General features: G+C 41.3%; 4 protein-coding genes across 6 annotated transcripts; 1 reads left to right on the top strand and 3 right to left on the bottom strand.

Annotated features, from left to right (window-relative positions):
• Positions 1 to 195: 195 nt before the first annotated feature.
• Positions 196 to 5,842, bottom strand: LOC138608999 (XK-related protein 8). Its single transcript, XM_069681604.1, has 3 exons — positions 5,420 to 5,842; positions 3,663 to 3,856; positions 196 to 2,682 (listed from the first exon to the last, which is right to left on the bottom strand). Exons 1-3 carry the CDS (start codon positions 5,713 to 5,715, stop codon positions 1,892 to 1,894), a joined length of 1,281 nt encoding a protein of 426 aa, XP_069537705.1. The 5' UTR covers positions 5,716 to 5,842; the 3' UTR covers positions 196 to 1,891.
• Positions 5,843 to 7,882: 2,040 nt separating this feature from the next.
• xkr8.3 (XK related 8, tandem duplicate 3) lies at positions 7,883 to 9,933 on the bottom strand. The gene is made up of 3 exons (XM_069681986.1): positions 9,608 to 9,933; positions 8,823 to 9,010; positions 7,883 to 8,625 (listed from the first exon to the last, which is right to left on the bottom strand). The coding sequence occupies exons 1-3, from the start codon at positions 9,931 to 9,933 to the stop codon at positions 7,883 to 7,885; spliced, it is 1,257 nt and encodes a 418-aa protein (XP_069538087.1).
• A 1,667-nt stretch (positions 9,934 to 11,600) lies between these two features.
• srsf4 (serine and arginine rich splicing factor 4) lies at positions 11,601 to 16,905 on the top strand. Of its 2 annotated transcripts, XM_069681265.1 has the most exons (6): positions 11,601 to 11,753; positions 12,986 to 13,158; positions 14,656 to 14,762; positions 14,939 to 15,153; positions 15,259 to 15,336; positions 16,000 to 16,905. In XM_069681265.1, the coding sequence occupies exons 1-6, from the start codon at positions 11,647 to 11,649 to the stop codon at positions 16,487 to 16,489; spliced, it is 1,170 nt and encodes a 389-aa protein (XP_069537366.1). In that variant the 5' UTR covers positions 11,601 to 11,646; the 3' UTR covers positions 16,490 to 16,905. The 2 variants fall into 2 exon arrangements, with proteins under 2 accessions (XP_069537366.1, XP_069537367.1); XM_069681266.1 differs by lacking the exons at positions 11,601 to 11,753; positions 12,986 to 13,158 and adding an exon at positions 13,165 to 14,244.
• Positions 16,906 to 17,622: 717 nt separating this feature from the next.
• msto1 (misato mitochondrial distribution and morphology regulator 1) lies at positions 17,623 to 23,116 on the bottom strand. Of its 2 annotated transcripts, none has more exons than XM_069681497.1 (14): positions 22,999 to 23,116; positions 22,156 to 22,285; positions 21,896 to 21,965; positions 21,607 to 21,682; positions 21,466 to 21,523; positions 21,228 to 21,381; positions 20,570 to 20,684; positions 20,260 to 20,394; positions 20,014 to 20,166; positions 19,726 to 19,857; positions 19,460 to 19,644; positions 19,162 to 19,266; positions 18,943 to 19,055; positions 17,623 to 18,838 (listed from the first exon to the last, which is right to left on the bottom strand). In XM_069681497.1, the coding sequence occupies exons 1-14, from the start codon at positions 23,080 to 23,082 to the stop codon at positions 18,579 to 18,581; spliced, it is 1,770 nt and encodes a 589-aa protein (XP_069537598.1). In that variant the 5' UTR covers positions 23,083 to 23,116; the 3' UTR covers positions 17,623 to 18,578. The 2 variants fall into 2 exon arrangements, with proteins under 2 accessions (XP_069537598.1, XP_069537599.1); XM_069681498.1 differs by having other exon boundaries at positions 21,228 to 21,378.
• Positions 23,117 to 23,163: the final 47 nt, after the last annotated feature.

Below are 23,163 nucleotides of genomic sequence, written 5' to 3'. Positions count from 1 at the left end.
TCCTGTAAACTCAACAATATCATATTATAATCAATGCTAATTTAATGACAGTAATCACCATTTTCCCCTCAGCAGCTGTTTGGGACCTCGACACAGTCCTGTAAGGTTTCCCTGTGTACCTGAGACACTCAGTACAGTGTAAATAAACTTCAAACCGCTTCACACGTAGTGTTCATTGATATTTATTACTGTAAAAGTATAAAACAAATACAAAATACATCATGTTTACAAAGAAATGTGGTATAAATATAATTATACAAAAGTTAGTTTCGACCAAGTAATCTGATTGGATAAGAGGCATTCCATGAGTGCTGATATAGAGTACAACATCACTGGGACTTTTCACTCTGTATCACTCCGCCTCAGCCAAGTGTTCTGAATACTGTTAATTAACATCACAGCAGAGCGTGTACGTCTGCATTGATCAAGCTGGTAACTCATAATCAGGATAAATTAAAGCCTACAGGTAAATGCACATGATGAGAAACAGCTGGTCTGTGGTAACCTGTAGACACAGAGTGCAGGAGAACGTTTGGGGTGCTTTTCAGTTAAGTTGTAGACAAGTTGAGTTTGTGGAGCAAACAATAATCTGTTAATTATTACTTTTTGCTACTATTTGCAGCTTGTGTGACTGTTGTATGAAAGCAACATCACACTGGAGGTTGTGATGATTATCAGCACGGCTGTGATTCAGTCGTAGGCACGTAGGCCGCAGCAATATCACTCCCTCTCACGTGATCTTGCTTAACTAAGCTTCCTGTTAAGACTGGTTCTTGATAAAGGAATGTACATACAGGGCTGTTTAAGGAAAGGTTTGTGTAATACTCGTCCATATTACAGTGTAATAACAATTATTAATGCTGCATTACATATATATTATATATGTATATATTATATTCGTTTCCAGTAAATCCATTTGGCTAAATTAGGCAATCTGAAACAAGTGCCACAATCACAAATAAAAACTACCATAGATAGAATACTACTCGGAAAAAATGTCAACTTTTAATGTCAACTTAGGCACATTCGGTTTTTCATTGAAGGGATCTTTTTTGATTTGAGCCCGGCCTATACGTGCTCTATTTTTGAGACTGATGCCGACACCAAATCAAGCAAGATCAGACTGGATACAAATGAAATGTTGGTTAAGTTGGCTTTTATCCCAAGTCAGAAGTTTAAATCAGAAAACATGTTTAATTTAGTGATAATTAGACGTTTCTTAATGCAGATGATTCACTATAGGCGACAGGAAGAAGGTTATTAGCTTTCAACATCCAACTCCTCATATCATTATCATGAATCAGCGATGCTACTCAGAAGGCTGCTTTCTTAAACAATTAAGTAAACATAAGAATATTAAACATAATCAGACATGGTACTACATTTCTAGAAACAAACAATGAGGAAAAATAATAAATAAACAATAAAATAAACAGCTACATAGGAATGTAGATGGTGTTAATTTTGACAAGCATTGTGTCTCATCAAGAAGCGAACGACTAAGCTTGAAACACAGTCAGCAGACTTGATGCAGCACCGCGCCGTCATGTGCTGACCTTTCAGTAAGCCATTTTATTTACTGTACTGATAAACTAGAGCTGGCTAGCAAACAGATGTGATAAGTGACGTGGGCGTTGTTGGGGTTAGCTTTATTTAAAAGTGAAAGTAATGAACGATTGTGGGGCATGTGACTTAAAGGACAACACATTAAATAATGATTGTCAGCTTTGTAAAGAAACCTGCTTTTGTCTCCGGTGAGGATGCATCCGTGTGTTATCGTGGACCAGGTGATATTCCTCTCTGTCCCACAGAACCCCCAGATGCTTCTCCACTGAGTGTCTACATGACTGTGTCTCTTCCTCCATGTCCTGTGGATGTCAAGTGATGCAGGTCAGGAGTAGAAGTTCTCGGCCAACTTCCTCATTCTTTTATTGCAGTATGTAGCGACGGGTGCTGGTGGGCCGGGCAAACTGCGATCTTCAATGCTTATGTCCGTGGCACGTAAAACTGTCATGCCTGCACAGGGTGAAGCGCCGAAGTCTGGCACGTCTTCAATCAATGTTTTTGAACCCAGTGCAGTTGGGGACATTTCAGGGGCGTCACCTTTCAGCTCCTCCTTGTCAAGGTTTGGATGGTAGAACTTATAATATATGATTTTAGAAAAGAGGCCAAATATGTAAACTGCAACGACACTGACTGCGATGATTATAGCATACAAGAATGGGATTTCAAAATAGGGCGGTTCTGTGCTCATCTTCCAGCACCACAAACTGCAGAGGAGGAAAATATCCACCAGGATATACCCATGATAGAGCAGAGTCCTGTACCTCGTCTTTCCCTCCACAACATTAAACCAGTCGAAATACCAAATGAGGCCGACGGTGGCTCTGTAGAGCCATTCTCCAGCGGGGCCATCCATCAAGTCCGTCTCGGATCGCCAGACGAAAATCAATAAAACCAGCCAAGAGCAGAAGAAGTGGGCGAAGATGAAGCAGGGCAGCACGGAGGCGAAGAGGGCGAGGGCGGTGATGCGAGACATGATGAGGAGCAGGTTCCAGAGAGAGTAGACGACCGATGAGATGAAACTGTGCACGTGTTTGTCGGGCAGGAAGGAGCGCAGGGAGCGGTGGTACATGGTCACACTGCAGGCGATGGCTGAGGCCGAGCCGATTGCCTTCAACACTGAGGAGGAGGAGAAATCAGAGTAAATGAATGAGATCCAGACATGAAGTTAACCTGAGATGTAGTATTTTTTGCATAGTCAGCACTGTTTCAGCAATAAAACTCAAGATTAGACGGTCACCTAGAATTGTTCGATGATGGGCCAATGAAGAGGACACTGCTCTGGGTTTGCTTTGAACTCTGCTTTAAGAGATAGTTCTTATTAAAGGGAAGCACATTTGCGGGCTTGAGCTCTCCTTGCATCTCACACAGATGGTGTTAGGTTTAATTTGTCCAGGTTTCGACGAGCCCAGGAAGTAGATGCATCGGTGAGCTCATCTTTATTTGCGCATGCAAATGGATCCCGACAAGTTCAGATGGATTTCCAACTGACCTGATTAAGGTTGGGCCAATCACAACCGTTGATCTAAAATGGGGCCTGTTTTAGCACTGTTGATGCATTTTTGTAAACAACCAAGATGGCTGACATGAAATCGGCAAATTCTTCTGCATTAAACAAACTTGATATGAAACTACAAGCCGTATGAAATGGATGTGGAAATGGAACCAGGCCACCACTATGTCACATGTTTTAAATGAAAATTTCCCAGCATCTATCTGTCATCTGTTTTGTTGCTGTGATCAAATGTATGGCTCAGAGCATCTTGGTCTTCCCCTGATGATAACACCCTTGAATTTGGTTGTCGACCCCTTTAAATAAAGGCTTTTAAAGGGTCATTTGGAGAAGATTTCTGAACTCGACAAAAAATATTAAGTACTACAATAAGTATACTTTTATGATTCCACTTGGCCCTTAAAAACGGATACTTAAAAAAGTTACATTTACATTTTCTACTTCGGTGGTTGTAGTTTAATACTTGAGTTACATTATCATTCAATAATTATTCACCCTTTTAATCACTCATGACTTCATATGTGTGAACAGTCACACACTTTTCTTCCCCAAATCTGCACGATGTAACACATGACATATACTGCACCTGTCACAGGGTCGAGATGGCCCTGCTGCAGAATGATCGTCAGCATGAGGACAAGCTGCGGGGCGCTCTCCGAGAACGTCTCTATGAGCCGCAGCATGCTCAGATCATGGCTCAGGTAAACGGCAACGTCTCTAGGGGGGTCCGGGATCCTTGAGAAGTAGCTGCGTACGGACATCTCCACCACACCTGCGTGCCTGAGAAGAAGACGCAAAGTTAAAACCATGGTAATGACCATTGAATTTGCTTTATTTAACAGGAGGATAAAAGACCAGTTTATCAACTGTAAAATAGGAAACTGGTGTGAACTCCTGAGTCATACATACAAAACAAATGCTACTGTTGTGCTAAAATACCAGATGTGTCATGAACGGCATTACGAGGAACTGAAACACATCCTGTCATTCATATGAGGGGGTGACTTCACCTAATGTTTTCTTTGATTACATCATCCCACATTCTCCCTAAGTCACCGTAACATGAAATAGAAACAGAAAGTAGAAACAGGAAGTTGAATACTTTGAAGAAATTGAAGGAAGATAAAAGGAGAATGAAAACTCCGTATTTAAAACTAATAATCCCCAGATGTGATCATGAAGATATTACGCTGCTAGTAGCATATGACAAAAACTAAACCTACATTCCCTCTTTATTATCAGTATCCTTATATTGCCCATATGCGAATTTTGATAAGAAATTGAGTGATTTTTTTAAGGCTAAATACACAATTCTAAAATATATGATTCTGGGGTTGTAAATGTTACTATTTCTTCTTTATTTATTCCCCTATGACAGTATGCTGAATATATTTGCATGGCCCTGATTGGGACACCATTAGGGGTGATACTGATAATAAAGAGGGAATGTAGGTTTATTTTTTTATCCCTATCCCAATCCCAATCAGGGCTACAACTAACCATCATTTTTATTAACTAATTAACTAATTGGTCGATAATTTTCTGCAAGTTTGGTCCATAAAATGTCAGAAAATAGGGAAGACTATTGATCACTGTTTCCCATAGACCAAGATGACGTCCTGAAATGTCCTGTTTTGTCAGCCGTGCAAATATATTCAGCATACTGTCATAGGGGAATAAAAAAGGAAGAAATAGTAACATGTACAACCCCATAATCATATATTTTAGAGTTGTGTATTTAGCTTAAAAAAACCCCTCAATTTATTATCAAAATTCGCTTATGGGCAATATAAGAAAACTACTTATGTACAAAATGCCATATTTTTTATTCTTTTTTTATGGAATCAGCGAGCATTTAGGTATAATTAAAGCGTTGTTTCATCGGCAGAAAAATGACATATCTGCTGATGCCCATATGTAATTTTCAAGCCATAATCTGCCGATACTGAAAACGTGCTGATAATATCATGCATCCCTATTTTACTAGGTTATGACCAATTGACTGTCAAATTATTGTCATGTTTTTACAGAGCTGTACAAACTACACATCATGCACAGCACCCTTGTCTGGAAGCAACAGCACAGTGTGAGTGTGTATGAAGACAATAGTTGCACATGGGATTGTTCATTAATTTCCCAGAAACAGAAATACTTCCATGAACAGGCGGGGACCAATAAGGGTGTAGCTGTCAGATAACAAAAGCCACAGGAGAGGATAAACGAAACAAATACAACCTCAGTTTTAACACATTACTTCACACACACTATTACAGAAAGACAAACAACCTGAGGCAACTGGAAAACACCAACATTGTATTTGTAGTAACAGGAAGCTTACACTACCTGAAGTAGATTCCCAGCTGCAGCACATGGAGGAGTTTTAGCTGTCCCTTACTCAGCCACTTTTCAACCGATGTCTGCCTCCTGTAGTCCTCGTAGCTGTACCAGAGCAAGCTGTAGGCCTGGACGAGAACAGATGAGCCCACGAGAAACAGCAGCAGGATACCGAGGCTCACGTAGGCCTTTTCCTGGTACAGAGACACAACAGCCCAAACATCCAGCCCTATGTCGAGCAGCAAAAACACAAGACCCAAACAAGTGAAGAGGAAGTCTACTGGAGAGTACTTAAACACACCCATCGTGCCTGTCAAAGTAACGTTTACTCATATCCTCTTTAAACTGCCTGCTTCTTGTGCAGCTTCATTCTTTAGTCTGAGCTGTTTACACGTCTCTTCAAAGGGCCTGAAAGACTGAAAGTAAGATCCGAAGTTCAGTATTCAAATACTGGCTAACCCCTCCCACCAGCTGACCCTCCTTAAGGGTTTCTTAAAGGCACACTGCAGGATTAGTTTCATAACACGTGAACACAATTAAACTAAAAGCTGTCACTTTAACAATTGAGACATACAGTATTCACATTTTTAAATTCAGTTACTTTACTGTTAAAAAAAAAACCTGAGGTGTAAAATGACCTTTACATACAGTCTGAAGTGTCCATGCAACAAGAATTAACACAGCTTATCACAGATGATACAACAGCGTTACCACTTTAATAATTGCACAAGGCAAATGAGGTAAAAGATTAACAACCAGCCCTGACCTTGACTTTTGGTTTCAGCAGAGCTCAGTAGCAAAGAAGTGGATCTACAACATTTTGTAGGAACATTTGATGAATGAAAAGACGTAAAACAAAACTTGATTAACTTTGAGAACATCTGATGAGATTTAAATTAAACATGCGCCGTCTAAAATAACGCTGTGCGGCAAAAGTCAACACACAGAGAGAAAAGTCTGACCTAAAATTGCAGTAAACAAAGATGTTTGACCAGAAGAAACAAGCTGAACAAACACTGGATGAGTGAGTAAAAGTAACACGAGTGTTTGTACCTTTCCGATACCTAAAGCTTCAGTGATGTCATCTGTAAGTTAACATGTAAAGAGTTGGCACCTTTTTCACAAAATCTATATCATAATATAAAAACTAGCTCCCTGTAAAGTGGTCTACAAATGCTGTTTCAAACAGTAACAGTACACAATCTTAGAAAAGGAGAGCTTATGGTTACATTCAAAGTCCTTCAAATAGCTTCCAGGAGTAGCATCTGTAACAAGACCAAAACACAACACACACACTTAGATAGCCCTTCTTTTGTTGTCACGTAAAAACCTCAGAAACACTATATTATTTTTATATTCACTTAAAATTTAAAAACTTCAAATTGAGGAAATTGTCAGACCTCTTAGCAAAATGTTGATGATCGTCCTTATCATTATGATTTAATATGGTTTTATGCATAAAGCAGTGTATATGTTAATATTTACCTTTAGAGATAGACCGATATGGTTTTTTCAGGGCCGATACCAATTATTAGTAGTCAAGGAGGCCGATAACCGATATTTGAAGCCGATATTCATTTGCAGTAAAAGTGAAAATATTGGCGTCAAAATTTTGAACTTTGTTTAAGTGCCTTTAAGCATATGCATCAGAGAAAAATAACCCAGTTTTAAATTGATCTCTTATCGGCCGTTGGATTAAAAAAAAAAAAAAAAAAAAAAAAAAGGCTGATGCCGATATGCGTCAAAATGCTGAATATCGCCGCCGATATTATATATATGTCCCTATTGTTTTCATAAAACGGTAAAGGTAATTTTCTTAAGTCCTGCAAGTGTGTATTTTTGGGGTGCTCACACAAGAGCAACAATAAAACCCTTTGCTCATATTTTTTACATGTAGAAATGTACTCCATTTATAAAGATTACAAAACATATTAGCCTTGTAGAAAATGTTTCATATAAACCGAACACTTCACTTAGTTTACAAAATAGCAGAAAAAAGTTTCCCAGTTTCAAGTAGTAGTTGAGAATGATGAAAAGGTTCGCCTGAAGAAGAAGGAATTTGTAAACAACCAGATGCTGTTTATACTGTAGCAGCTGTCCCTTTATGTCTGTGGTGTTATCCTGTCGCAGATCAAAGAGCAAGACTTCTTTATGGCTACAATGGAAGTTTATATGCCGTTTGCATCCATGTGACAGAGTGTCTAGATCTGTCAGGCATTTTTCATTTGTCTGATTTGTCAAAGGAATTCCAGGAATTACCTTATCGCAATATATATACTATATGTGATGCCCACCTTTAGTTTAAAGTACCGTTTGAGTCTGTATTTTTGTTCAAAGTATACTGGACATCAGGTGAATTTGCAGCAGAAATAGGAAACAGTCTAGAGAGAGGTTGTAGCAGTCTTTCACTACCACAGAAGGTAACATTTATCAGTAGGAAAGGGTTGGCCGTAACACACACAAAGTCAGACATCAAAGATGTGTAGACTCTTCTCTATCAGTGTATCTAATGACTCCCTGCTCCGAGTAAAAATGAGCAGCACAGAAGGCCATCCTTTTGTTAAGGAGCTGAGTGGACATGGCTCCGTCCTGGATGGAAAAGTCTCTAAAGGTCACTTCTGCATCGGGCAGATCGTCAGGCAGCCCTGGGTCCCTCATCGGGGGCCTCCACAGCTTGGGGTGGAAGCAGCAGTAGTAGAGGGTTTTGAAGAGCAGCCCCAGGAGGTAGGTGAAAGGTAAAGTGATGAGCAGAGCGAGAGCGTACGACTCAGTCTGCACAGGGTCCCTGTAGCACCACCAAGTCACCAGCAGGATTACTCCGTCAGTGGTGATGAAGGAATGGTAGATGATGCTCCTGGCTCTGGTCCGACCCTCAGCTACATTAAACCAGCTGAAGTACCAAATGAGCCCTACGGTAGCCCGGTAGAGACACTCCCCACTGACGCTGTCCATGAAGTCTGTCCTCTGTCGCCAGGCCCATAACACAAAGACGATCCACAGCATCAAGAAGTGGGCTGCAATGTAACCGGGCAGGACCGAGGCAAAGAGGGCGAGAGCTGCCACACGTGGGGCGATGAGCAGCAGGTTCCACAGGAAGTAGATTAAAGAGGAACCCCAGCCCTGCTTGGCCTTGTCTGGGAGGAAGGAGCGCAGCGAGCGGTGGTAATCCACCACCATCCAGGCTATGGAAGTGGTTGATGCAGCGATGCTCACAACTGCAAAAACAGAAGTTAAACCATCAGTGCACGCAACCAAGAGGAAATGAACGCAACACACATTTGTGGTGTTGACTTACCACAACCCAGATAACGTGTTTTAACAACCTAAACTGGGTCATGAGATTTGATTCACACATTTACCACTGCTGTAAACGTTAGCTTTTTTTTGTAGAATGGAAATAAAGCGAACTCACACTGAACAGTCCTGGCCCTGTTTGTGCGCAGCATGACATAGATCATCAGGGTGAGCTGAGGAGCACTCTCACAGAAAGTCTCGATTAGGCGCAGCATGCTGAGGTCATGTGTCAGGTAAACAGCGTACTCTGAGCCTTCCTCTTTCCGCCACCAAACCCTGAAGCCTTGTCTTATGGCAGAGATGTGCCTGCATGGGTGAAAAGGGGCTGGTTGTGAGCAAATGACAGCAATGATCACACGCTACAATGCTGCTAAACACACCCTTTTAAAGGTGAATAGATGCAATCTGGCATGATGCATTGACTCACCCATACTTTGAGATTTTCGTGCCTCATTAACTGATTATTTGTGCATTTTTTGCAACTAAGTTGTCCCCTGAGTCACTGGATTTGCTAGTTGCAGAACCTGAAATTCACATTTACGGTTACAGAACCTGTCGCATGTTATTACTTACTTGCTTGCTTGCATGATCAGCTCTGTAGGAATATCCAGTTTTTCATCAATATGTAGTGTCAGTATCTATCTACTTGTAGGAAGCTGCATTTCATTTTTAATCTAATGCTTTTATCTTATTAACTTTTGTCTGTTTGCTTTATTCATTGTGTAGTTTCTATATCCACCTTTGATATGCCCCTGCATTTACTGGACTGCTTTCGCACAGGCTGGGTGTTTACTGGAACTTGATGCTGAAACGCTTTCCACATATTGAGACACAAAACGTGTGGTTAACTGCATTAGGTTTGTCTTATTTGAATGTCTAATATTAACACAATATTTGATCTACCTGCAAAGGAAACCCAGCTGCAGCACATGTAACAGGCAGGACAGCTTCACTTGGTCCCCGAAGAGCACGGTTCCTCCTCCGGTCTGAGCACTGAACCCGGGCAGCTCTCGGTCGTACTTGAGCCAGAACCAGCTGAACATCTGGACCACGACAGACGACAGGACCATGAGGCCGACCAGCACCCCGAACCAGAAAAAGTCCCCACGGCAATAAAATTCGGTGGCCACCCATACATCCGAGCCCCAGTCCACCAAAAATGTACAAACTCCTATCACAGAGAAGGCGAAATCTATCCAGGAGTATTTTGAAAAAGTCGCGCGCTCCATAACCGTTTTCCGTTAACCAACCGACCTGTTGCTGCCAAGCTAAAATTCGGCTAACGTCGCGTACCGTTATTTCCCTCCTAAAGCGACTTCACATTCTTCAACCCATTGAAGACAAGTTACCAATACTTTCACATTACAGCAGCAGGTTTAACTCAATAAAATGAGGAACTTTAAAACGTCGCAAGCATGGTGTGATGGGAAAACGTGTTTGCCTTTAAAGTTAAAAAAACAGCCACATAGAAGAGCAGCTGGTGTGTTTGTAATGATGATCCTCGTCTGCGTGGTTGTAAGCCCCGCCCACCGCGGCTAATGCGTGTAGAAACAGGTCGCAAAATCCGGGACTGACAGGTTTCAAGTTTTAAAGACCACGTTCGAAAGAACACTGACCGATTAATCGTCAAGATTATGGGCTTATGTGCAATATGCGTATGTTTTGTTGTCATCGGTGTGTGCTACTCTGCTTCTCTGTTGACATATTACCTTGTTTTTTTTATTTATTAGTTCTAACATGGAGACAGGTAAATACGCCAGAGTATTAGGGCCACATTAAGAAAAAAACATAAAAGGAAGGAGGTTTCTTTTTTTGCATTTCGAGATTAAAGTTGAAATAATAAGATTAAAGTCGAAATGTTGATAATAAAGTTGAAAAACAATGTTGAGAATAAAGTCAAAATGTCGAGAATAAAGTCCAAATAACGAAATTCAAGTCCAAATGTTGATAATAAAGTCGAAAAACAATGTTGAGAATAAAGTAATCTCTAATCAATGTCAGATTAAATTACTCTACAGAGTATAAATGAGTTAGATGTAGCTCCACTTTAACCTGGTACACTTCAAAGAGTTTCGTCACATTAATGTATAAGACATGATGATACCATGAAATAATATATAGATATCTGATGGACCTGAGGAGTTTTTATTTTTATTTTATTTTATTGTAACTTTCTCAACATTGTTTTTCGACTTTATTCTCGACATGGAGGTGGTGATTTTTTAATAGATTTTATTGAGACAAAGTCGAGTATCTTCTAAATGACTGTCAACCGAATTTATGAGCTCTTTCACTGTTTCACTCTATTTTTATGTCAACAGAGTTGTTAATAGAGGTAGATTTGGTGGTTACAGATATCAAATACACCTGTTGTCTGCAATATCTGTTGAATGGGAGCTATAAGAAACACAACCTATTTTAATTATGGAATTTTTAAAACACTATTCTGAATAACAAACACAACACATTTTAATTAGACATATTCACTTGTAGCCTTTGTGTTACCATAGATAAATAGACAGAGGGTAGGGGGTGTAACTTATCATTATTTTCAGGATTTAATGTTACAATTACAATGTCTGATACCCCAAAATTATGTCTTGCAAATTACTTGTTTTGTCCAAAACATCTGGAACCAGTCGTTTAGAGAATGAGAAGAACATTTTATTATAATTTATTTCTGCGTTATAAATTACTTAAAATAAATACGGTTTCTTTGCTTTAAATATTCAGTTGACTACAGCACTCAGCACCGGTTGTGCGGAAACAAAGGACTACCTGACAGTCTAAACTCAGGCCAATAGAACCCACAACCCCAAGACACGCCCAATTTAGAGACGACCTATTGTATGAAAGGAGCGCGTGTATGTATCTTTGCAGCCTCGCGCCTCCTCTCTGTGTGCTCGTTTCCCGTCTTTCGGTAGCACGCACAAGCTAACAAGATGTCGAGGGTTTATATAGGAAGATTGAGCTACAGAGCTAGGGAAAAGGACGTAGAGAGGTTCTTTAAAGGCTATGGGAAGATACTCGAAGTCGACCTGAAAAATGGGTAAGGTTTGGTCTATTTTTTGAAGCTATCGTCTGCACAGGCCGCACCGTCGAAATGACATGCAGCCTGGGCCTGGTTGATTGCTGCAGGCGCGGCCTGCTTATGCTAGCTAGCATGTGTGATTAATATTCATCAACGAAAAACGTAGAGTCTGTGATCTATAGCCGAATCTTAATAATGCAAAGGTGATCCTTTTTAATGTGTGTTTCTCTGTTACGTGATTAAATAAAAGTAACTGCTAGAATCGGCGAGTTTCACCGAAATATAAGCGCTCTCTCGACAACCGTTAGCCAATGTTAGCTTACATTAGACGTGGCAATGTCACAGGCGGTTGTGTGTATTACAAGCAAACAGTTTTCTTAACGAGTGCAAATTCAGTTACAGTCGTGTTTAACCTATTGTACTTATTAAGTGCATTCCTTATTGCATAGACTTCTGTTAAATCTGCCTTAGCTTAGCTTCCACGTTTAGATGTAGAGGTTAACGTTACCTTGCAATTACCCAATAAAGGAAGTAGTCTCCCCTAACTCGATTAACGTTTAGTTCCACTGTTAAAGCTGCTGCAACGATCATTATCGGTTAATCAGATTCAGACTATTATTTTCTTAATTGATCTATTGGCTGTTAAATAGTTGAGAAATTTGTCCGATATTTGCCATTACCACCAAAATAAAGCACAAGGAGGATACATTAGCGTGTTTTGTTCGACCATCCGTCCAAAACCAAGCGTATTCGGTTTATAATAAAGGATCGCAACAATGCATTTGATTACACAATTAATCATTTGCAATTTCTGTTTATTGACCAGACCAGAAGTATTTTTTAAAAATGAAATATTTTATTAAAGTAAGTGGTATGGTATACAATTCAGATGCAATGCAATCGGATTTTACTTTTTTACAAACATTCTTAATCCCATATTCCCTTTCCTTAGTAATAATTCAAGTCAGTAAACCTGATACAAAGGTCGGTATCCACCCAGAAGTATTTAGCATTTATTTGAACAAACAAAATGTATCTGAAACCAAAAGTAACAGTTGTCTATTGCAATGTCTAGATTTCAACGTGGGCCCACTGCTGAATAACATGTCTTTAATGCAGTGTGACCTGGGGCAAACATTTTTGTTTTTCTTGACTCTTGCATTAATACTTTATTTTAGGTTGTACATTATGTACAGGTGTTTTGGTCCTTGTTTTAACCGTACCTCTACACTGTTTCTTCTCTTCTGAAGGTATGGCTTTGTTGAATTTGACGACCCCCGAGACGCAGACGATGCTGTGTATGACCTGAACGGCAAGGAGCTTTGTGGGGAAAGGGTCATTGTGGAGCACACCAAGGGACCCCGTCGTGATGGAGGTTATGGTGGCGGTGGTGGTGGCGGCGGCGGCGGTGGTGGTGGAAGAAGTAAGTGTTCAATAAAGTATTGTGTTGATTTCACATTAATAATTTCATTGATGAGGGATTTCATTCATTACAGGGAACCTGTGATCTAAATTATAAAGGGGCAAAATTGCAAGCTTGTCCTTGGTGGCTGATGTGCATTCAACTTATATCAAAGTACTTGTTGTAATAATTTGATAAAGCAGACAGTCTTTTCCTAGACACCAAAGCTGTGTCAATGAAAGTAATGGCATTTAAGTTCTAGATGGCTTGTAGAGAATAGGCATCTTTGTGAACAGAGAACTTAATTTACACATCTTAGAAAGGAGACTGTTGTTTCATTTCAGCTTTGATGGTCTGGGAGTCGGACTCGTCCATCCACACCCGTAATCTTTTTTTAATCAGGTTTTGCTTTTGTTCTGGTCTCAATGCCCCCTCCTGGTTTCCAATGGCCTGTTTAACATACAGGCGTGTCTTAGCTTCTCGATAGGGCACTCAAGAGCTGCAATTTTCTTTCACTTTGTCCTGCAAATAAGTCTTTAGATGGCGAACAAGCACCACTTACTACGGCACTTAACAGTTTTGTCACCTGGCGAACTGAAGGCGGAGGCGTCCTCATCATTGCATAACATGATTAAATTTGTATGCACCAGAGCCACCAATGACTTGTACCAATACATTGGATTTCCATATGATGGATTGGAAATGCAGTTAAATGTCAATGTGTGATGGGGAAATGGCTTACTGATGGAAAGGATATAAATGTTTTAATTTGAATACTGTAAAAATAACTCTTTCATTGCTAAATATTTTGTAATCTATTGATGTCTTATTCCGTTTTTATTTTATTTTAAAATGATTGTCAATTTAAAGGTAAAGATTTAACAAAGAACCTCAATGTTTTAATTGAAAGAGTCCTTTGCTGACTGCCTGCCCCTATTGCTGGCCATGGTGTCCCCCCTTTCCAAGAGTGTGGTTTGACCATTCTGGGCCCCTGGGCAGACCAAAAAAGGGAGCCATTGTGAATGAAGACCGCTTTTCCCATTAGGCCCAGGCCGGGTGGTGAGGATGCCATGGGGTTAGGAACAGATGTGGGTTCAGCTCTTATAGGTGCCTGAAAAAAAAGAACATGTTTTGTAACAGTGCAATGTTTTTAGATAGGATAGCTTAGAAACTTGCTTTAGTTCACCGTAAGTACTTCCTCAAGCAGTTATGCTTTTTCAATTTGTTTTTTTTCCTTTGTAATTTAAGTAGGTCTTTTGTTTTTATCCAAAATTTAATAAGCTACAATTGTTTAATATAGTGATTAGGCTTTAAGAACTTTTTTTTTCAGGATTTAATAAATATTATTTTTTTCTTTTTGTAAGTCTTTTTTCACTTTTGCTTTTCCCCTTCTTTGTTTCCTTTTCCCAAGTGAATATTGACTTATTGTAGCATTTAGCTTGGAGTTTAGTATAAATGCACCACCTCTGTTTCTTTTGGGCGCTCATTTTTCCTTTCCCTTCCTTGTTACCTTAAAAGGTGGATATGGCCGCTGGGGAAGAGACAGATATGGTCCACCTATTAGGACAGATTATCGGCTCATTGTTGAGAATCTTTCCAGCCGCTGCAGCTGGCAGGACTTGAAGGTATGTCGTTTATTTTCTTTTTTCACACATAACTTGTGAGGTCTTTACGTTTTCACAAGAAGCACAATTCTGCAGAACTGATGCAACAGTTACAACGTGGATTTTCAGACTTACTTCCATGCATGTTGCCAAAAATTGACCAATTGAAAATAATGCGTTTTCCCATTTCTTTAAAGGACTACATGAGGCAGGCGGGAGAGGTGACCTACGCTGACACCCACAAAGGTCGGAGGAACGAGGGGGTGATAGAGTTCAGGCTCTACTCGGACATGAAGAGGGCTCTGGAGAAGCTTGACGGCACAGAGGTGAACGGAAGAAAGATCCGGCTCATTGAGGACCGCCCCGGAGCCAAACGCAGACGCTCTTATTCGCGCAGTCGCAGCCGCTCCAGGTGAGACATCTGTCGAATTATACATGACTTCCTGATGCAAAATGATGGATTCCTAATTCGAGTAATGGTGAACAATGTCCCAATTAATACTAAATGTTTTCTCAGGTCTCGCTCCAGGAGCCGCCGGTCTCGCAAGAGCCGCAGCCGCAGTGAGAGCAGCAGCCGCAGCCGCTCCCACTCCAGGTGAGAGATCCAAACTCTATCAGAAGGGGTATATAGTAATGGTGAAGCATTTGGAAGCAGTTCTTCAATTAGTTATTAGCTAATGCACATGATAGATTTGCTAATTTTCAATTCAAAATGTGCTTCTTCTATCTCGCTGGGTATAACATGGCAACATACAGCAACAATGATATATCTCAGCAGCTGTCTATAAAAACCACACTTAGATTTTGGCATTTGGTGGCCCGTTAACAGTAAGCTGAGAGCGCATGTTTCCTTAAATAGATGCGTACAATTCTAAGAGAGCGCACAGGTGCCCGCACTGGTGGACATGTGGCCTGCAGCTAGTGACCACAAGCAGTAGCCTGATATTTACAGCTGTGCTTTTTCCACTGCCTCTGTCCCCATCAGGGAGTAAAATTAGCACCCAGCACCTGCCACATCCAGAGTTGATGTTGGCTGTGACAGGCAAAATGTCAGGCCTCCATGGCTTCTCAAATATCAATACATTTATTTATTTTTTTAAGTCAAGAATAGTCTATGATGAAGAAATGTAAAGACTGCCTCGAAAAGGGGATTTAGTCTGATAAGTTCTGGTTGTACGTGCAGTGGAATAAGTCCTGTGTGGTTATTTGTTTTTCAGCATGAGATAAAAAAGGTTCTTCCGTCTGATTTTGTCCACAGAGCTGCTTCCCGCTCCCGCAGCCGATCCCGTAGCAAGAAGAACAAGGTCAAGGGAAAGAAGGAGGAAGAGGAGCGCAGCAACGGTGCTCAGAAGAACAAGGACAGCAGCAGGAGTCGCAGCCCCAAGAGCAAAAAGAACAAGAAAGACGGAAAGAAGAGCAAGAAGGACGACTCCAGGTCCCGGTCTCGCTCTCACTCCAGGTCTCGCTCTAGGTCAGGAATCAAAGATCGTTCCAGGAAATCCGACTCCAAGGGTCGCGAGCCGCCCAAGAGTGATGACGAGGGCGCAGAGCCCGAGAGGGGCTCTCGCTCCCGTTCACGCTCCCCCGCTGATTCCAAATCCAGAGCCAGGTCTAAATCAAAGTCCAAATCCAAATCCCGTTCCCCCACTCCTGCCAAAGCCCGCTCCCACTCCCGCTCCGCCTCCCGTTCAGAGTCCCGCTCTAAATCCCGCTCCCAGTCTCGTTCTCGCTCCCGTTCCCGCTCTTAGTTCAGATTTTGGACTGTTTGTCTCGAGCCCTTATCCCCGCGTCTCCCCCTGTCCTCCATTTACATTCCCCGGACCCCTCAACACTACCCCCGCCTCCTGTTTTTAATAAATAGCTGTAGAATACCAGGCATTCTGCTCGATGTCTTTTATGCACATGCGACTCCACTTCATTTGACTTTTACTCAACACGTTTTTTCATTAGAGCTGTCTTGTATGGAGGTGTTTGTAAAATAACGGTGCGATCTCAGTTTTATAAGTTTCAATGATGGTATGGTATGTGTCTTAGCCTTTTTTTAATCAAACGTAGAAGCATATTGTTTTGTCAAAGTGCTGGGTGGGAAAATGTTCGAGCATCTCCTCACCTTCTGTGGAATCCTTGTACCGTTTTATTTTGGATTAAAAATGCCTGTTCTACATTTGTCATTGGATTTGTTTCTTTATTGATGTTCAAAGTCAGTGAGGTTTTTTTTCAAAAGGTAGCATGCTATTGTACTCTCATGGTAAATCTTAGCATCATGAGTTCTCAGGATTGTTTGTCTTCTACATGCAAACACATCTTGACTTTATATTTGTGAATAAACCAGAATATTGTGTGGCAATCTACAGTAGTTATGACTACCTAATGCTTCTAGTTTTCCATTTCTATATAGTTGGACCATTTATTTTTCCTTTATTGGATTTCTGGAACTAACTCTGATTTAATAAGGTCAACAGGTTAATGTAGGGAGTCATTCTACAAGGATACAGCTATTTAATGGTCCCATGAAAAGACTTAAAACAAGCATTGATAAGCCCAAAAACTACAAATACCAAATCATGAGCCGCACAAGTGCACTAGTTAACAGGTTCCTTAATCACTGTAAGCAAGTGCACTGTAGTTTTTTGTCCCTCAATGCCATATACACAGTAGGGGTGACGAAAGTTATCAAAACACTCCAGTATTGTATGTTTGGGAGTGTTGCTTCCCAACAACATATTTTAAACTGTCTTTGCACTCGTCAGAATAAAAGCCCAAAAACCACACGTGACTACATCAGCTGATGCTTCCCATTTAGCTTCTTTCTCTTCAGCCATCTGGACATGTGTGTCATTATGTAGCATAATAAAACCGCACATTTTAGAGATGCCTTTTATTGTGAACCGCCCCAAGGCACATCTGTGTCATAATCATGCTGTTGAACACCAATTGAACATACTTTGTTCATGAAGAGAAATGAGACTTGTTCGCATCGATGAGGTAATTAGTTTTAACTCGTGAAAAATGGGAGCAAAAACAAACTGTTGCTGAGGATTTTTTATTCCGGATACAAAGCATGCATGGTCACTGGCCTTAAATCTTCTAAAGCTCCTGTGAGGAATCAAAATCTTGCTGTCATTAACAGTTGTATGTATCACTCACTTTAAACTTTAAACAAAGGCAGCGTGCAGTTAATCTCTTCGCCCCCTGCCAGCAGTTTCAGGCATTAAAGTAACTATATAGAAATAATCAATGTTGTCGCTGATGGTCTGGTTTGCTTTTGTAGGTCTTATAAATTAATCAGATTTAATTTCAGTCTGTTTAACCAGCAAAAAAACCTCACAGGAGCTTTAAAATAAAATTGGCATTTTGCTGTTTTTGGCTGCTCACTTTGGGCTCATGTGATGAGATGAATTAAGCGGTTTCCTAAATTACATCAAGGTTAAAGTGCATCGAGTCAACATCTGTGCTGTTAAGTCTGTCAGCTGAATTAAGGAAAGCAACCTGTGCCCAAAACAGAAGTGTGACAACAACTTTCTTTATGTAAATACAGTTATTTTATAGTGTGCACTTAGTATAAAAACATTACACATATACAGTCAGTTGAATAATGTAACCACAGTCCATTCAGTCTCGTGATGCTACAACTCCTGTCTCTTTTAGAGATCTACCTTCTGAATATTCGCTCATCTGTGTCTTGCAGGCTCAGTAACTTTAATCACACTTTGATCTCTTGCTGTAGCGTGTTATTTAGTCTTCATCCTTCTCAGGCACAGCTCCTCTTAACCTCCCTGTGTCTGCATGCGGGCTGAGCGAAGCAGGCGTTTGACTCAGATGCTAAGTGTGCCGGTGTCAGTCATCATCATCCTCCTCGGAGGACGAGCGCATCACACCACCGCTGTCATCGCGGTAACACCGGGAGAGTTGGCGAAGCTGCTCCAGGGTCTCCTCGTAATCGGCCATTTCGGGCCCCTGGGAGAGGAAGCTGGGGGCCACGCGGCGGATGTCGAACGAGCTGATACCACGATGCAGCTCCGACAGCCACAGGCCGAGTGCGGGACTCGACTGGAGGGACGTCATGACGGGTGCGGAGGAGACAGCAGGGGCCCGAGCTGCAATATAAGGAGGGATTGTTTTTAAAACCATCAAATCCAATTTGTATACAACTTATTAAAAAAATGAGACCATAAGTAAAGTGGAGCAGAAATATGCTTACAGCCGGGCGGGGAAGGCTGGCACTGCAGGAAGCCCTGAGCACCGACAGACTGACTGAATATCTGAGGGAAAGGTGCCGTCAGCTTACTGGGAGAAGACACCAGCTGCAGAGCTCTGAGAGGGTGAAGACGGAGACAGAAGAGCAGTAACGAGTTAATATACATTGTTTAGAAGTTGTAAAACGATTGATTTAACGTCATGTGGTCGTGTGGAGACTCACAGAGGAGTTGTGGGATAGAAGGATCTGATGTAGGAGGTCAGGATGTCCTCCCCACTGTTGAGGCTGTGCAGATGAGTGGGCGGTTTGATCCCTGGAGCCAGAGAGCTGAGGGGAAGAAAAAGAGATTAATGCCTGCATGTTTCTAAGAGCTCTTTTGGTTTGATTTTTTACGAAAATGTCGGCAAAATCTGCAACTTGATACCCAGATTTCTAACTTTTAATTAATGTTTTAGCATCTCCACAGAAATAAAACATGTTGGATGCATGGTAGATTGTAAATTAAATCATGCATTCTGACCTGATTAGTCTCTGGCCCTCAAATCCTTTGAGCGTCGCCCACTGGCCGTAGCATCGACCGTCACCAGACTCAGAGCAGGCTGATAGAGGTTTCCACGGCAGGGAATCTGTGCAGGCGCTCAGGGCGTCAGGAAGAGAGCTGCCGTGCATCATGGGAAAGGGGACGGCACCGTAAGCAGCCACCACCTAGAATTTAAATAACAGCGTTCACCTTAAATTTACAGCCTCCTCTGTAAAGACTTTAACATAGCAAAACGCAACAGGTACCTTTCTGCCAGACACAGCCAGTGTGTCTGCCACCTGCCACATGGGGATGCTGTTGTTCCTCAGCCTGTAAGGCAAAGTGAGGGCGTCGAGGGCCAGGGCGAGGACCGCGCTGGAGTGGAACCACAGCGAGGGCTGGAAGAGAGGACAGGAGAGAGATAAAGAAAAACAACAGCAAGATCAGACTCTAATTTTACAGCTGTATTTCAGACATTGTGTACATTTGGTTTTATCTTAAGTCAATAAAACCTGTTAACCATCTCCTGAAACACGTAAGTATTAGAAGCTCACATCATAGGTCAGGAGGGGGAACGCTGTAGGGGAGGAGGGCCGTCTGCCAAATCCACCACGCAGGGTCAGAGGGCAGAAGAAGGAGCTGTGATTGGCCAAGTTCACAGTCCCTAACATGCAGTTCAACATGTGGTAGAGGTCCTTCATTGGAGTCTGATTGAACAGGAGAAAAAAAAGCCCATTCAGACAACATTTGCTTTAACAAAACCTTAAGCATTAACGGGAGATAATGAATGTGTGACTCACTGAATTGGGGTGACTGACAGGCGCTAACCCCCAGGTCAGGATGCCTCTTCCTCCATAAGAGTCCTGCAGCATCTCTGTGACCTTTGACCCAAGGCCTGCAAAGCCATCAGCCAGGTCACACAAAACCTGGAAACCCTGAGAGGAAAACCAGACGTAGAGAGAGGAGACGTAATAAAAAGGACAAAGGAAGATGTGCGAAAAGCAGCTGAGTGAAACTGTTGGAGTAGTTAGAAATTAAACACTTAGCAAAGTTTGAAACCTGGAATATCCAACGACTTTTTTCATAGTTACAGTAAAAGAAATGACTTACCTGAAGGTAGTCACACTCCTCTACAAAGAAGTGCAGTCTGTCCTCCAGGTCCTCGAGCACCGACCCCTGCAGGAGAGCCTCACCCTGACCAAAAGTCTCCAAACGATGAGCCTCCCTGGACACACACATAAATACATATGTATAGCCGTACTGAACGCAGTGAATATAACACTAAAACTCTGTCCTTTAAATACAAATACAGACCAGTTTGTGATGTAACATCAGGCCTTAGTAATCAGCTGTGAAAGTGTTAGACATCACTGTTTGTGGGGCAGTTACAGGGTCAGCAATTCAGAACAAAGAGAGCAGCCATTCAATCTCAGATCCACGTAAAGCCTGACATCTACTGGAGAAAAGCAGGTACTGAACGGATGGCGAAGTGTTTTCTTTATGCTGCTTTATCTTTTATCTGTTAATTATTATCCTGTGCTCTCTCTTGCAATGATTCATTAATCTGACCTCACTGATCTGTTCATACGCATTATCACCTTTGCTGTAATATACAACTAACAATGATACAGAAACTCAAAGATTTACTCCCTTATATGTTTTTTCTTCCCATGGTCCAAAATAATCCCACTATCATGAAATGTAATCCCGTAAGCTTTGCCCTAATTTTGCTCAACAAAGTGTAAGAGGCGTTGCTGTTGTACTTTACCCGTCATGGTTGTACTGGTGGATGACGGAGATGGTGCGAGGGTGCAGGTGGATCCTGAGGAAGTCGGACCACACCTTCACACTGCCCTCCAGCCTATAGGCCTTCTGGACTCGAGCCAGCTGGCTGTTCACAGTATTCACACTCACTGCACCTGCTGGTGTGAGAGTTTTCAGAGTTGGTCGCTGCCATGCTTGACGCCCATTTTATATCACGCAGGTTGTAAAGTGTTATTTCTTACCAGAGCAGTGAGGCTTGGGACTGGAGTAAAAATCTGCTTCAGTCATGATCTCCCCTTTCTGGAGACAAAAACAGCTGTGAGAATGATGAAATGTTTACAACATCATTACTATAACTCGACAGAAGAGTTACAAATACTCACATCTAACTTCTCAAGATCCTCAAGAAAGGAGTTCTTCACTAGAGGACTTTCTTCGTGCATCATGAGGCTTCCATCCCTGCCAGGTGGAGCACACATCTTTATTAAAAATGGTCTGTACAAAGACTCTTGGTTTCAACACAGGTGATAAATTCTTTATAAAGAAAGGAACAATTTGAGTGTTTAGTTTCATATTGAGACTCTGCACTGTAAATGTGTTGGAACTTAAATCTGAAAACCTAAAGGCTTATTTTACTTTGTAATTCACGATTTAATTATTAGTCTTTTTTACCATGTGACAGCAGACGTGTCTTTGCCAGGGTCGTACAGGCATCCCTCCTGCCGTAGAGTCCGAAGACTTCCTGTTATAAACAGAAAAAAGGTAAATCATATTACTCAACATCAAACACGTCAAAGTTACTGTTTGAAACTGAAACCATTAAAAGGAATTTGAATGACAAAAACAAAACCTTTTATAAGCTATTTAATTTGTTATCAAAAACACAAGATTTCAAAATCCAGCATTTATAAAAGCATGTTAAAAGAGTTTACCTTTGAGATCCATGGCAATGAGGCGAGGCGTGTGGGTGACATGTCCACCCAGAGTCTGTCCTTCTCGAAACACAACATCACTCTGGATTTCACCTGGTGGTGTTTCGGGATCATATGATAAAGACGCATCCTGCAAAGACACATAAGCCCTTCATCATTCATCTGTCACAGAGTATGCTCTATTAAGCTCTATGCTCCACACCGAACATAAATAATACAAAATAATGAAAAAGAAAAGAACACAGACAATTTGGGGGCAGAATTTGTTAGTGCTTTGGATAGGAGATATGGATCCGTTTTTTCAATGTAATGTTGTATTAAATAAGCTATGCTGTTTTCAGACAAATGTTTCACCAACTGTACCTCTGGTGTCGTATTTCTTATTTTCGGCTGGGCTTTTGTACGTGCACTAAACAATAAACATCAACTAGCTTACTAGCAATGACTTTATCTTCTGCTGGATGCAGGAGAGGCTAATTTCTATATGTATCATAATCTCTTTTAAGTTACCCTGTGACATATTAAATCAGGATATCCTTATAGAAAATCCCACCAATATACGTCTGAAAGATGCAATAATCTGACATGCTAACATTTCAATGGATAATAAGCAAAGTTAGCTATAATAAGCTTTGCAGCTAACTTAACCATATCTTTACAACGTAACTCAATTGGCAGTTTAGCTATATTACAAGTCCTCTGTCTGTTAAAATGGCTATATAATGCAAATTCATTGTGCTGCTAGCATTAGCAATCACTACAACTCCGAGTGCTGTCTCTAAAGTTTGACAACACATGCAAAGCTAACATTAGCTAGCTAACTTAGCGTTAGCCGCTACTCACCTGTAAATTCCACCAGTGGGTCCCAACAAAGTTTGAATAATGTCCCAACTGAAGAGTGATGACTTCTCTACAAGGGTTACTCATCGTGACCAAAATCAACAATCAGGACAAAATATTAAATTCTCAGTTGTGGACATGATGTACATGTTTGGAAATGACAACACT

The sequence above is a fragment of the Semicossyphus pulcher genome, unplaced genomic scaffold, assembly GCF_022749685.1.
Source record: "Semicossyphus pulcher isolate SPU_LCO1_2020_fin unplaced genomic scaffold, fSemPul1.0.p SCAF_5, whole genome shotgun sequence".
Classification (NCBI taxonomy): domain Eukaryota; kingdom Metazoa; phylum Chordata; class Actinopteri; order Labriformes; family Labridae; genus Semicossyphus; species Semicossyphus pulcher.
The sequence above is the reverse complement of the archived record's forward strand: the minus strand, read 5'-3'. Positions and strand labels throughout refer to the sequence as shown.

Excerpts from the sequence above, each read along its gene's own strand:
- LOC138608999 (XM_069681604.1), bottom strand. The coding sequence starts at position 5,715 with ATGGGTGTGTTTAAGTACTCTCCAGTAGACTTCCTCTTCACTTGTTTG. Across the intron at positions 3,857-5,419 it reads CAGCTGGGAATCTACTTCAG|GCACGCAGGTGTGGTGGAGA; the intron begins GTAGTGTAAGCT and ends TCTTCTTCTCAG. Across the intron at positions 2,683-3,662 it reads CCATCTCGACCCTGTGACAG|TGTTGAAGGCAATCGGCTCG; the intron begins GTGCAGTATATG and ends CCTCCTCCTCAG.
- xkr8.3 (XM_069681986.1), bottom strand. The coding sequence starts at position 9,933 with ATGGAGCGCGCGACTTTTTCAAAATACTCCTGGATAGATTTCGCCTTC. Across the intron at positions 9,011-9,607 it reads CAGCTGGGTTTCCTTTGCAG|GCACATCTCTGCCATAAGAC; the intron begins GTAGATCAAATA and ends TCACCCATGCAG. Across the intron at positions 8,626-8,822 it reads CAGGGCCAGGACTGTTCAGT|TTGTGAGCATCGCTGCATCA; the intron begins GTGAGTTCGCTT and ends CTGTTTTTGCAG.
- srsf4 (XM_069681265.1), top strand. The coding sequence starts at position 11,647 with ATGTCGAGGGTTTATATAGGAAGATTGAGCTACAGAGCTAGGGAAAAG. Across the intron at positions 11,754-12,985 it reads GAAGTCGACCTGAAAAATGG|GTATGGCTTTGTTGAATTTG; the intron begins GTAAGGTTTGGT and ends TCTCTTCTGAAG. Across the intron at positions 15,154-15,258 it reads CGCAGTCGCAGCCGCTCCAG|GTCTCGCTCCAGGAGCCGCC; the intron begins GTGAGACATCTG and ends ATGTTTTCTCAG.
- msto1 (XM_069681497.1), bottom strand. The coding sequence starts at position 23,082 with ATGAGTAACCCTTGTAGAGAAGTCATCACTCTTCAGTTGGGACATTAT. Across the intron at positions 21,382-21,465 it reads TCCCAAGCCTCACTGCTCTG|CAGGTGCAGTGAGTGTGAAT; the intron begins GTAAGAAATAAC and ends CTCTCACACCAG. Across the intron at positions 20,167-20,259 it reads CTGTCAGTCACCCCAATTCA|ACTCCAATGAAGGACCTCTA; the intron begins GTGAGTCACACA and ends CTGTTCAATCAG.